At 33.7% G+C, this 15,336-nt stretch overlaps 1 protein-coding gene across 2 annotated transcripts in view; it reads left to right on the top strand.

The window, feature by feature from the left end:
• LOC119832587 (WASH complex subunit 1) overlaps positions 1 to 7,307 on the top strand; it is a 33,061-nt gene extending 25,754 nt beyond the window's left edge. For both annotated transcript variants that reach the window (XM_038356263.1, XM_038356262.1), the window contains exons 5-6: positions 550 to 676; positions 6,875 to 7,307. In XM_038356263.1, the coding sequence (XP_038212191.1) occupies positions 550 to 676; positions 6,875 to 7,063 (316 nt within the window). In that variant the 3' untranslated portion in view covers positions 7,064 to 7,307. The remainder of the gene's footprint in view (positions 1 to 549; positions 677 to 6,874) is intronic.
• The last annotated feature ends 8,029 nt before the right edge of the window (positions 7,308 to 15,336 follow it).

Below are 15,336 nucleotides of genomic sequence, written 5' to 3'. Positions count from 1 at the left end.
TTTTTTTTTTTTGTTAAGGGCAAATAGAAACAATCTATGACATATATAAGACCGTAAATAATAGCATATACATTCCCAGAAATACTACAGTTGTACGAAAGATTCAATTGATAACAACGTACAATCAAAACAAGTGTATTATTATATAGATAAGATTGTTTTTGTTACGCTGACGAGTTATTACGCGAATAGTACAGTAAGACGACGAATTTTTATGAGTTAGCCTACACGATAGTAGACCGCAGTGTTATGTTTTCGAAACGCTGAGATAAATTATATCATTAATGAAACGTTTTTTAATCTGTGGAAAATGTATACCCTTACTAATACAAATTAATCTAAACTGTCTGTACATCTGGACAGGAGTTCGAGTTTTGAGATTTATGCCATGTCCAATTTAGCATTGTATAATGCAGTTTTATACGTCACTTTAACACATAGTAAGACCGTTCTATCTTCACATTGACAAATAGTCAAAACCTATAAAAGCATTTTTAAAACATGCAAATGTAATCATAATTATTATATCATTCCCCTTTTGTCCAATAGGGATGAACCTGTAACTAAGTCTACATCGGGCGGCGACGCACACGCAAACCTCATGGCGGCCATCCGGCAGGCGGGCGGCGCGGGTCGAGCTAAACTGCGGCCAGCTGCCGAATCTACACCAGATAAGGTAACTATCACTTGTGTTTCGAGTGGCCCAGTTTAGCAGGTTTGCTACCACATAGCTGGTCCCCTGACAAACATCTTTGGAGCATAACGACTTTATGGCACAACAAATGAAGTGACCTTTTAATTAGGAGCGATGACCATCGTTTCATGCAAGTCATTTTCAGTTTTAACGTTCTCAATTGCTTCAAACGAGACCCCGAATATACTGTGATGTACTTTATCTCCTGTGTGCTGTGATTCTCTAAATAACAAATCTAGCTTTAAAATAAGAATACGTTTTCATTTTATAATCAACTATATTGTCTTACTCTCATACAAAGTGTACAGAAGGAAAGTATTAAATTCCGGCGATTCAAATCAGGGTAATAAGATAAACTCATGACGTAATCGTATCGTCACTTATCCTATATAAGTATTCAAAGTTTAAATTAAATTTCTCCGTTTAAAATGGATCGAAATCGAGTCTAAAGGATTCACTTACGTACAAACGTACAGGTGAAGCTAATAAGAGATGTCTAAACGTGAAAATATACAATTTTCCACACCGATTTAAACTCGGTTCATACAAATGAAATGATATCTCATGAGCGGGGACAAAACATTGTTACGCATTGGACAAATACAAACTCTGACAATAACAGGTACCAATTAGCTACAATAACAGAGTCTCTCCACTATCTTTAAGGAAAAATACACATATTCCATGTGTCCTTATTTGTATATTCCAAATTAACGACCAGGTGATAGATTTATAAATCGAATAAATGGCTGAACATGAAATTCAATTAATTGTCAAATAAATGTCCCCATAATTATTATATTTATTAATTAATTTTTTTTTTATTTCGTTACAAAAATATGTAGTAGTATAAAGGCGTAAATAACCTAAGAAAAATACAAAAAGGAGGCCTTATCGCCAGGTAGCGATTACGAAAAAAGGAAAAAAAAAACATCCAACTGTAGGGTAAACAAATATAATATAATATAAATAATGCAGCGGATGTAACACTGGTAAAATTTTAACACTGTATAGAATAGAAAATACACAAAATAAGTATATATACTATAATCTCGACTTGGCGGGGGCACTGCCGTGCCGATATAGAAAAAAATATGCTTCATTGAATTACTTCATAAAAGAGAAAATAAAATGAAGATAAATATAATAGAGAGGAGCGCAGGTAATTAGAAATTAAATATTTGAATTTCTCTCTCTCTCTCTATCTACATTTATACACTTCTGGAACTCCCCATGTAGTTCCAATCAAACAAACTTCAACATTCTCTTTGCTCGTACCTCGGTTGGACAAATATATCGGTGCACGAGTTAAATTAATTCCAAGCAGAGGAATCTCGTCAGGGACCAAATGCAAGTTGCAGAAACAAATAGTAAATTAGCTTAGTGATACGTGTAGACACATCAATTCAGTTCGTTTGAAGTTCAATCAATTTTGAAAATAATATTATACCCCTTTCATGCACTTTCTTCGTTGTTAAAGCTTCACTGCATTGAAATTACGGTTATTATTAATTTTCTGCAGTCTTTAACCTAAGTTTAATACAATAATTAATAATACTTGGAAAATAATTTGAAATTGGTAGTTTTCATCCAAATAACTATACCTATAATAATAATAATACTGATCATTTGTATTGAATTTGGGTAAAAAGTTATCCATGTTAATGATGATACTATATTACTCATATCTATCCTATCACTTGTATTTGCTGATAATAAAGAAATCTGGAATAATCAGACATGTTTGTGCATTAAACTCACGAATTGACACAATCAACCTGAGAGAAAAAAACGAATACCAATTCGATATAAAGCTATCTAAACTTTCATCGACTGCTCCGACACGATCCCATTGAGACGTCCAAGGCATCCATCCGCAGCACAGTAGCTAGAAACTGAGATAATAGTATGTTTATTTTCCGAGACCTGTTTGTGGTGGAAATGCGATGGAAACCTACGCTTCTCGGAATGAATTCTCCAGGCGCCACTCTGTAGAACCTTGCGCGCCGCTACCAATTCATTAACTGATGCTTTTATACCAAACAGTCCTTTGAAATAAGTATAATTTATTTCAATTTCAACGTTGATTGAAGCACTTTTAGTGTTAAGATATTAAACTTGATTGGAAGTTGCGGAAAAACGCAGTGGCGTAAGTTAGAGAGTGGGATGTTAGAACAATTTTAAGGCCGAGACAAATCTTCTTAGCCAAAAATAAAATAATATATAGAATGTAGACGCGTTAATTTTACGATGACCGGGATGATTTTACAAATCATTGCACAACCGAATGCATCCACCCGATATATTTTCCACAGAAGTAACCTCTAAATATAACAGACACTGAGTGCGTTGCTACAATTTTTTGTCCCCACTATCCGGCGCCGGTGACTCATTGAAATAAAAAGTGTTTAATCTATTTCTGTTAGAACGAAACGATCGTACATTATAATTACGATCGGCGGCTGCTTCGGCGAAGTCATAATTGTAGAGGCTATTCCTCTTCTCGGAACGGTATCATGTTAAGACGATAACGTAATAATGATAATCATATCATTGTTTGTGATTCCACGTGTAGACGCATAAACAAATTGCGTAAAGATATTCATTGTGAGGCAACAGGCGCCGTCGGTGTACGCACAAGAGCAAACACTATTAACATATTCACATTAGTGGGTACTATGCAGAGGCCAAGACTAAAATAAAGGGAAATAATTTATAGCACAATACATTTTTTATGCCATAAAATAGTTTCACGGAGTTCCACATGACATGATAATGTTTTGGTTAATTGTGTACATAATACGAATTTGAGAAGGAGATCGAATGTAACTAACATATACTACATCGTACGAATACAGAGGCTTAGAGGTCTCGTGTGGAAAGGTTTCGTATTTATATAATTATTATATTGTATTGTACATAAACAAAGGTTAAGTATTTGTATAGAATTTAGTTCCATTCTAGCTACTTTTTTAATCGAGTAAAGGAATTTTATCACAGGAACTAATAGGCAGGAACAGCAATAAGATAACACTTCCCTCCGTGGAACTATTAGTTTTTGTTATCGTCGCATATTCCTCAATAGTCGTTTTTGTTTCAATATTATGAACGACTTTAGGTAAAACTTCTAATGTTGATAAGTGCTAATTAAAAAATAGAAATACGTACTGAAATATGTAAGTATTTTGTTTCTAGAGGAAATTTATTATTTAATTAAGTTATAGGTTGGCTGTAATAGCGATTGTTATTTATTTATTTTTTTAAAATACGTATTTATATATTTGTTTATTATTGATGTAACGTTCTAGTAAAAATAATAACCTTTTATCGTCTTATCATAAATTAAATTTTATTCAACATAATATCTATTAATATTCACATTATATTGGCGTCATAACAAAAATATGAGTAGACGCTCGTTGTAAGTTTGATTATTATTCACCTACATGTAATATTTCGGACAAGGTAATGATGCCGCGTCCGTATCAATTCACGACTAACCGGTCCATAACATGTCAGCGGATTCCGCGGGACCCTCGTGCGCAATGGTGTTTCGCTGAAGCATTTATATTTTGTCGTCGTGCTTCCATAACTTGTCTCTTGGCCAATATAAAAAAACAAACGAATGCTACGCATGAATTAATATGTCGATGGGACATTGATAACGCGCTCGAAATTTTTCTTATGACGGACGAAATGTATAAGGAATTTCTTAGATATGTTAGGTACATACTTATTGAGGTTATTACCTAGAATTAGATAAGATGACGGACGAAAACACACATACGGTTATAATGAATTTATCAAATCGATCGCTAATTACGAGCAAATGGACTTTTACACAGAATCAATGAATGCCTGAACGCATTGCTTCTCATGAGTCGGCTTTTGTCGTGCGCTTCCCGGGAATACGTGTATGTATATAATGGTGAATTCGTGTAAGTAATTATAGCCTCTCTAGCTTTGTATTACGACTCTAAATCAATCGCCGCGAATTAAGACATCCGTATGATTGTGTGTTTCTTTTGGACACACGTTGTGCGTTTCATTGTTTTTATAGATTTTTCGCTGAATACGTCAACGGACGTCGGTTGTATGAATTAATAGAATTCTCATCTATCTTTTATTGCAGTTTGACTGGTAGGTTTTTACAAATATAAAGTATAATTAAAGGCGAAATAGGCCATGTTGCGGTTTCTAGAAATTTAATATATTTCCTCACTCACGTTTGAAATGTGTGTGACCTTAAGCAATCCAAAGTGGAGATTGTGTCATTACAATATGTAACTCAAATAACAAGGCGAGCTCAACCTTTACCTAGTAAACTGACGTCATCATTTCACAAACTAATTTCTTTGGCGTGTACGTGGAAATAGGAGCACACGAGCGTCGAATAACCTAGCACAAAGGAAATGAAACGAGTCCTAGAGAATCGTAAAATGGATCGATTATTCGGAATTGTAAAGAATGTCTGTACGTTCAAGCGGGCGACATCTCGGAGCCGTGTCAAATGGCCATTGTTCCATACAATACCGCATGCTCGGTTAGTGCGGGTCTTTATGAAGTCAGGTAAATAAAAAATGACCGTGTCATGGCGGTTAAACGTCGGCTTTCAACTCCTCCGTGGCGAAAGACTGCATTAAACTGACTCCCATTTATATTGTTTAGTAACACAACCGCATTGAAATTGTATAACTAGCCGCGGTAAGGTGCGATCGGTGAAACCGGCTCTCCGATATCGGCGTCTGATACGTAAGCGTCCGTGTTATTTGACGGATTCGTATGTATTACAGGAAGGCAGCAATTACGATTACCATTACCGAAACACAAGTGCACGCGTACGCACTTACGAATCCTTGGAATGATCATGACCATCTTAAGAATTTACATTTTGCACTACGTAGAATGCCTTCACTCTCGTATTTTTTTGTATCGCTTCTCGGTAGCTGCTCGTGAATGTCCCGGCATTAAAAAGGAAGAGGCGAAGCGGTCCACGCCCAAATGTTTATTACTAAAATTATTCAATTGAACGTTATCCTGTTATGGCAAATTGCCAGGAGATAGCGCTCGTTATTGTTAAGTGTGGAAAGATTGAGCTAACAGAATATATATATCCGTCCGTTTTGCACGACATTGTTGACCCTTCTGCGAACTCAATGACTTCAGTGTTATGCATTTTGTACACCTCTATCTTGCGTTGCATTGATAAGTGTCCTGTCATCGTTATTATATCGCCGCTTAAGGGTTTTACCGCAAACAAATTTTACTCAGTACTGAGAAACAAAAAAATATAATATATAAAAAATTGCATCGCTTACTCACGTCGTTAAATTAAACTCATTGATTTTTTAAGTGTCATTCCTGGAAGCACTTTTTAATTGTTCGATTGTGGAATTATTTAGAAAAGCAATAACAACCCGATAACGGATTGTAGTACATTTTATTCCGCTAATTGATTGTTATTTTTGTATTATCTCCATTTAAACTTTTATCACTATGTCATTGACCTTGTATCCCACGATAAAAGGACCCTGTATAAATTCTCAGTAGTGATTTATTTTCTCTTGGCAAATAGAACGGCGCCAACCCTGACCGTGAAAATGTTTCTTATAAGTGGAAAATTCACTTATTATACAAGAAAACATTTCATATTTCAGTTGTTCATGAATAGAATTATTTCCTATTTATTATGACTGCAGTTTTCATATTTCTTTTTTATTTGTAACACTTTCATGGTCCGTGATTTCGAAAAAATATTTCAAGCCATATCTTTGCTATTTTAATTTGGTATTTAAATGTTAATGCCATACAGATAGTTTTTCAGATAAACGTCGCCACTGAAAAATATGTTTTTACCCTGTTACGTAAATAAATAAATCTTAACTGTTTTTCTCTTCTAATATGTAGTTCTGATCAAATTCAATCGAAATATGAAGAAATTGTAATTTCTTCAAAAGTTTACATCGATGGAATCTTACACTAACTTATTTATTTTTAAGCATTATATCCTAAAAAGAAAGTGAAGTATATATCCGTATTATCAATACTATTATTACCCTAGATTAGATAAGATTAGATACTACGCTGTCATCATTCACGATAATTAACTCAATTTATCGTGACTTATACAAAAATTATCGACAAAGCTGTCTCGATTCCTAAGTTATATTCATTTGACAGGACACTAAGCCGGCCATTGGAGGTGATCTGATGGCGGACCTTCACGCGAAGCTGTCCATGCGGCGTCGTGGCATCTCCGGGGCGGAGAGGGCCGGGGGCACTGTCCTCCACACCCTCGCCAGCGTGATACCGGAGCCGGGGGACCAGTCCTCACCGCAACAGTCCTCGAGTGACGAAGACTGGGAGTGATTCGGTATGATGATAGATTCCATTGATAATAGGTAATGTTCGTTGTTCTCTATATGAGAAGACAGACTCTAGTAGAGTAGTCAATGGTATTAAATGTGTTAATTAAAAATGTTCTATGTTTGTTGTGAAAAAAAATGTAGTTGAAAATATAATATTCCATTTGTGAAAAATGATGTTGTTCGAAAATATGAAATAATGAAAATCATTGTTCGCGCGGCATTGATTACGAAAAATTTAAACATCATTTAAAACATCATTTAAATTTAAACATAATTTAAATTTTTCGTATTGTACATTATTCCAAATTTTATTGAGCGTAGTTGATAAACTAGATATACCCAATCTGAAAAATTACTATACATTTTAATTGACGTTCACGTAAGATAAGTTTTAAACGATTGTGCATCTAGTCGATTCAACTGCGTCTCCTAGATACACGATAAATTGTATCATTTAATCGGTGAAGTTTAGAGTTTGTATTGCATTCAATCTGAGATCAAATTGTAAAGGAATCAAACATTAGACTATCTTGATGTGAACAGGATGTTCGCTGCATCTTTAGAATAAAGCCTGGAGAGATGCGCGAGCTTACGATAATAATCAATGTTTGTTATCAATCGATTGAACGATTCTTATTTTATTGTGTGTTTATTAAACAATAGTCACAACATTTTATTAGAATGTAATTTGAGAATAGAATCGATCTATTTAAATATAGAAATCTATCATAAAATTTTCTTCAATTTTAGTTTAAATTGAAGAAAATATTTTTTCGTGTTTGTAATACGTATATAAAATATTGCAATTATAATTTAATATTAACAGTAATCATTATCAATATATATCATTTTCGAACATTGGATCCAATCTTAAACAAACTTATTGCGGGATTATTTAAAGATATTCAAAGACAGCTAGTTGATAATGTTTTCACGAAATTGCTTAATATTTGCACACATCAATTAGAAATTCGATCACAAAGGGGATGACCAATGTTATTCTTTTAATCGTTGGCTTACGTAACGCATTCTCCGAACCGCTATCACTGACGAACAGTATAATGCGTATTTTCGACATCATAATGCAAAAATATCTTTGAGGAAACACCAGTGTTCAGAGGTTCTAGTGTTCAGAGGTTCTAGTTGTGTTGCACATTGTAGCGGCGGTGGGTCGTTTATTTACTAGCTTTTGCCCGAGCCTTCGCACGCGTTAATTTGGAGTTGTTTAATGAATATTTTTATAATTATAAACCTTCCTATTGTGTCACTCTGTCTATTAAAAAAAACCATCAAAATCCGTTGCGTAGTTTTAAACATTTACGCATACATAGGGACATAAGGACAAAGAAAGCGACTTTATACTGTGTAGTGATTTCACACTTTGTTGTACACAAACTGAAATACAAAAAAAAAGAAATAATAAGATTTAATAATTTAGCATAATGTATCTCTATCTCTACGCAGTAATATCGACCAGCCAGCAATGGGGACTAAGTAACGTAAAAAATGGGAAATATTTATATATTGAAAACGTCATGCGGTGTTTTGGTCTTATACGAGTACCGTGTGGCTTCTCGGAAGTGGCTCGCGTTGCTCGATCGATTGTGTTTATTGTAGCTAGCCTCATTGTATTTTAGCTGGTGAATGAATTTTGTGGGATGCTACAGTAGCCTGTCGTGCACTGTTTAATTACGGAAATAAATATGCGTAAATTTATGCGTGAAGAATATAACTGTAGATATATTATGTTGTTGTAGGCAAAGTGTGTTTTTTTTTATTTAACATAGGGTTGTCAATAGTTGGATTAAAATAGTATTGGTTAGTGCAACACGCAATACAGGGTCAATCAAATATACTGATAGCGATTATGATTCATTTACATTAACGTTAGATAAATTAAATAATAATAATAGAAAACACGAAGAAATTACAGTTGCCACCCTTGCCTGTTTTCAGGACAAAAAAAGAAAACAAAAAAAAAATTATACAAATCCGATCGGCTGTTTTGCGTGAAAGATACCGATACCGATTTATATGTAAAGCTGTAATCCTCTATAAAAATATCTCACGATATTAGGTAAAATGCTTCAACATGTCAGACTAAATCCGGCTTTGGGTGTGATAATAATTTATATATTACAACCCCACGTTTATACATATGAACCTATCAAACGCACAATAACAATTAGATATCAGTAATAAAGTAGCGCGCTTTGTACGAACGCTTCGAATCGGAAAGGGCCAAGTTCCTGGAGGTTATTACGATAATCGCGTTTCCCACTAGCGTCTCGCTTTCGTTTCGTGGAAGGTGCACCGCAACATAAACAGCCTTCGACGCAAACTATCAACTGGTTCGGGTGATTAGCATTTCCAGAATTGAGAATAAAAAGTGTAATCTCGCCGAGATAGCGCGGAGCCAGCCGCTCTCGTACCTACCGGTCGCGCTTGGCTTACACGCGTTTTGTCAAACGGTATTATAATTCGATTTTTAAAAAGATCTCGTATTCGATTTGTTTAAAAACGTTTCCGTATTCCAGAATTGTGTTTAAGCGTTTTGTTTAACGGTATAAAATCGTATTCTAGAATATTGTTTGAATCGTAGCGTGGTATTTTTATTGGAAACAAATTATGTGTATACGATAAGTAAATCATTCTGTGAACTTTAAATCGTATCAAATAAGATTAAAGATTTTACTGATATAATATATTATATAATAAAACGAACAAAAGTTATAACTTTATGTTCGTTTTTACTTTTGATGCTTCCACGTTTTTACGTTAAAATTTTAATGTCATTTAGTGTTAATCTTATTGGAAGATGTTATCTTTAAGTACAATATTTCAAAAATATAAATATTTATCATTGGAAAAATATACGACTGAAGATGGTGCATAGATCTGTTAGGTAGGAAGACAATATCTAGGTAGAGAAAATATGAGATTGTGATTTGCGTGCCTAGACGGGTGCTATGTAGACGTTCCAGTTTCTTTTATTAGAAAAAACATATGAATGGATTTCAAAGTTACATATGCATTTGAAATTTTAATCAATGTTGTCCAATCGAAATTATTAATTTACTGTAACAGTAAAATTTATTAATTATTAATTACATAGATAGGTTTACGAAATATTTTGCTTTCAAGTAAAAGAATGATAATTAATTATGTATGTATAGTTTGTTTAGACTTGTCATTTGACACGTGAAGCGTTTGGGCCGGGAGAGGTTTTTGTGAAATAGTGATAAAAGTCGACACGTGTTTGGGATAATGGATTGTGTGACGGCAGGTCGCTGGCACTAAGATTATATTGCATGTTAAAAAATACGTTTGGAAATCATCTGGTCGCTAAGATAATTTGAAGTATACTAGCTTTGAGCCCGCGTCTTTAACCGAGTTTTTAAAGAAAAACGGGAATAAGATGTTTCACCGCAGTAATAAGTAGCTTATATCACTCTCTAGCATCCTAACTATCTACCGACATAATTATATATGCGACTAGGATATATATTTCACATGAAAAATTTGCAAATGCGTTTATTATTGAATTCTGGGTTACTGTTTCGTGGATAACAAGCAATGCACGTAATGGCGGTAACGAATGGGAACATTTAGTCAATTGAAAGATGTATGGGTGTTTTGTATTTCGTCATTTGTATGCCGCTCGGGCGTCTCGGTGATACTACAGTTATTTCCGAGGAAAGAGCTTATACGTGGATTAACTATACTGTGTCATAGACAACACGCATGTTTTGCGTTTCCAATTATGGCCGTTTGTTATATAGCCTATGGTTAGTGGATGAGCAGCGAAGGATTCATAGACAACGTAAATTTTTTAGGCCACAAAGTTCCTGGAAGTTTTCGATGATTGAAGTTTGAATATGTGATTAATAATTATACTGTATTGAATTCATGGAATCATACGATTTTATTTTGAGAGACCAATTAATTTTTTAAAAGCGATTTACAGAGAAATTTAATAGGGTTTTTTACAATGTATCTAAACATTTTGTAATATTTAGACGTGCTAGTGTATTAATCAAAAACGATAGTATATTTTATACAGATGCCTATTTAATATCTATTGAAAAAATCTCATGTCACACTTCCATCGATGCCTACTTGGACAATTATCACAAAATTTTATTTGGTTATAAAACGTTGCGCCAATATAATTTCTCAACAATCGACGACTTTCCATTTATTTAAGTTAAGCCGGTTCTTGCCCAAAGCTTGAATCACATCTCACTAGTACACACTTTTAAGATCACATTAAACGTAAAAACGATAGAGAACGTTATTGAATAGTATAGAATCGAGTGCAGCTGACTTATAACGTTTTGCGATGCGGAAAATGGGTTTTGTATTTTATAATTAAATCTGTTTTACTCGGTAAGCTGTTCCATTATAAATACGTCGTTGGTATTGATTATTATTATTCCCGTGAACTGTTTGCAGTGTGAAGTTTTTTAATCGTATCGTCCCGCTCTACCGCACGCACTCGGCTGTGTTAGAGCGAGATAGATAATGACTCAGCTTATAAAGAAAGCATTTAATCGAATTAAAACGCTAATCCATTTCTCACGCGGATAATTAATGGGTGCTTTATGCCATTGTATTTACATTAGAGTTTAAGATCGAATCGCCTGCAATGAAACAAACGTTATTATAAAAGCGGGTGGATTATTCATCGTGTGTAGTGAAATATTTAACAGTCGCGTTAATTTTATAAAATATATATTAAGTTATATATGAATGTATTGAATATTTAACAGTAAACACCCGCTCTTATAAAATACATTGAATTATAAATAAAATCTGACTAATTTAAGACGCTTTTATAATCGGCTTAACGGAAGCTGCTACGATGATATTATTATATAAATTTGTTAATGTACATACATACTATTAGTGGTATATTTTATTGTATAAACGTTAAGTATATTGGTAATTTTAATATTTAGCTACTTGCCTTATTTTAGATTATAATTATGTTAAGTTTTGACTGATTGATTTTAATCTATGTGTTATATTTATACACTGCATTTTTAAAGTCATCGCAATATGAATCGCTATTGAACGAATGATCAGATCTATTTAATGGTTATTGTAATTGACAATGAAGCAAAATATGTGTAAAGTGCATTAAATATCGTGTTATTAATTATTGTGTGTTATTGTACCGATTCATGTTCTATTTTTGTTTCGTATTGTCGTAAGCACAGCTCGACTGTCATGTTGTCATTAGTGTCCAAGGAGCCTGCTCAGACGTGAAATTGTAACGTAATTTTGGACTTTTATAACCACTAGAGGGTTATTAGCATATTTAGATACGTTCCTGTGAAAGTAAAGTCTGAAATTACATTGCTATAGCGCGTTCTACGGTTTACGAAAATTCAATGCAATTAAATATAGGATACTGTCGCATTGATTAGTTTTAGAGGTAATGTCATCTGGTTAACCGTCTGAATGTCTGTCCATAGCTGATTTGGTAAGGTTAATGCACTTTCCGTTTTAGGTGTAAGTGAAACTTGGAAGATGTATATAGCTCATTTTGAATCAGATTAAATGTACGCATACTTTGTTGTATGGAATTAAACTGTTATTATGTAACTAATAAAATATTGAAATTTTAAAACTGTTTTATTTTTATCTTGAACTTTGATCACAATGCACTTGATTCTAGAGTATTTGACATAATTACGTGCTGCTAATGGAGATGGGTTTGCGTGATATGGAGGGACTCGACCCAGTTCTATCGCGTGATGCACATCTTTCGAGATAATCCCTTGGATATGGGATCTGCATATAATTTGTTAAGAAAGAAAATCGTGATTAATTTATTGCCAAGTCGTTACATACATAAATATCAATAAACTCAAAAACCCTTGTGAACCCTTAAAACGTAAACATAACGACTGCCCCCCCCTCGTTTGTATAATGCTTATGTTTTGATTTACGATTAGTCATGAATGATTTCAATTTATGCGTGATATTTGTTAATAAATTGTGACTCAACTACTGCCTTTTAACCTAAGGGACTTGGGATAACGCATACTCGAATCTATTGTTGAATCTCTAACTGAGAATCGCCTACTTAATCTAAAGATACCTACGGCTATTAAAAACATCACGACTCATTAAATAAAGGCTATATAATTTCTATAAATGAGACAGCACTTCGTACATGTAAAATAATTACAGGAATTTATATACGATGTTGTAAAATGAAACTTATAGATACACAAATTAATCCTGGAAACATAACACTTATTAAATGACACATCTTTCTTCATTCGAACCTCTAGGGACTGGAACTTGCTTCCTGAGTCTGTGTTCGCCGACGAGTACAATCTGGAGATCTTCAAGAGAAGGTTGAACATTTCGCCTAAGGGAGTCTCCTTCCATTCAACATGTCAGCTTACCATCTGGCGATATTGTGTGCCCAAGCGCTGTCTTATTATCCAACAAAAGTAGCCTATATATCTTCAAGACAATTTATCAGATTATCCTTCTTCACTCATATTTTAGTCGGAATGGAGGTAAGATGAAAAATATTAATATATTAAAGATAAATTCACAAATTGCATAATAGGTAGAAATTTAAGCAATTTTCGTAGAAACGTTACTTCTATTCACAATAATTGGATGACCTAATTAACAACTTGTTATGACAGCAGAATGTTTTGCTACGCTAGCAAAGCTAATTTGAAGTAATTTTCATTTTTGTACTAAAATGAAAATTACTTCAAATATGGTTTAATGTTAACTTCGTTTCCTCATGAAGTGCATGTTCGATTTTTTAAAGTTGCTTTTTCCGTCAATAAACTGGTATCGTTAATAATTTTAATTATTATGTAAAACACAGTAGGTACATGCTATCTTATTAATAAAAAATTAATTATTAAAGCAAAGTGGAGTATTTACCTGCAAATGTCTGTTACACTTGTCTATGTACTTTTGGCAAATATATGATCACCAATCTTTATCCTTATAAAGCGAAACTTCTGCTATTCTCCATCGCCAACTGCCAAATATAAACTTAACGTATACATTTTTGTAGGAGTTCTGATAGTACTAGAAAATTTGTGCAAAATTTAAATACACGTATAAATAATGATAAGAAACTCTTAATAATAAGAAATTGCAAGCAACTGCCAAGGAAGGAGCCTGAAATTGCAAAATGTTGGGATTTCAATTTGATCTCCTATCGTCTATATTCTAGAACTAGCAAGTTCGCCTATCTATAAGTTTCGAAATATCCATTCCCGCAACAAGGCGATCACAGCGGTCAGCGACATCTTATAACGGAGGTATAGCACCGCGTTTCGGGTGTACCGGCCCAGAATAACGCATTTCTCAGTACTAACACTGTGATTCGGAATCGGAAAGTGTTCCAGGAAATGGTTGGCCTCAAAGCGCGGATGCTAGCTTTTAGCGAGGAGATTACGGAGATTTGTGATAACGACCAGAAGTAGTAATAGTTTGTGATGAAATAGTTGATATATTAAAGGAACATCTAATTGGCAAAATCGTCTCCGCGTTCCTATTTTGGGGTATTCCCTTTTAGCGTGATGATACATATTTTATTGTTGTTTTTGAAGTACAAATCGTTTCGGCTATTATATGCCTGTAATTGTAAGGAGAGAAGGAAACAACGAGATTTCGCGGGGCGAATCTATATATTATATATATTTTATATATTTAAACCCCAATTTCATTTAGTTTTTAGTGTATCTCTATTAATAAAATTAGTTTTTGCCAGATTTGTACCAGTTTAAAAAACTTTACTTTTTTTGTATGTTATCAATTGAGTACAATAATGGTAGTTTAAACAATATTTCAGGTATTAAATTCAAACGTATACCAATGTATAAATCTCCATTTTATGATTCGATTCTTAATCTGCAATTAAATTTCTATAGGAATCCTACTATCCTACTAATACTATAAAGGCGAAAGTTTGTAAGGATGTGTGTGTTTGTTGCTCTCTCACGCATAAACTACTGAACCGATTGCAATGAAATTTGATACGTAGACAGCTAGACAACTGGAATAACATATAAGCAATTTACGCGGGTGAAACCGCGGAGCGCAGCTAGTTATAATGTAATCAGCCTTCTACCCTATGCCGGGTTTCAAGTCCGTAAAAGAGATTGTATCAAGACATTTTTTTTTTGTGTGTTTCTCTTAATTTTAATTTTAAAATATTTTTAGCTTTGAATGGACATGTATTATTTAAATTATTTATTATTTAAATTATAATTACTTTTTATT

This window comes from Zerene cesonia, chromosome 15, assembly GCF_012273895.1.
Source record: "Zerene cesonia ecotype Mississippi chromosome 15, Zerene_cesonia_1.1, whole genome shotgun sequence".
Taxonomy (NCBI): Eukaryota; Metazoa; Arthropoda; class Insecta; order Lepidoptera; family Pieridae; genus Zerene; species Zerene cesonia.
This window is presented reverse-complemented; position numbering and strand designations above follow the sequence as displayed.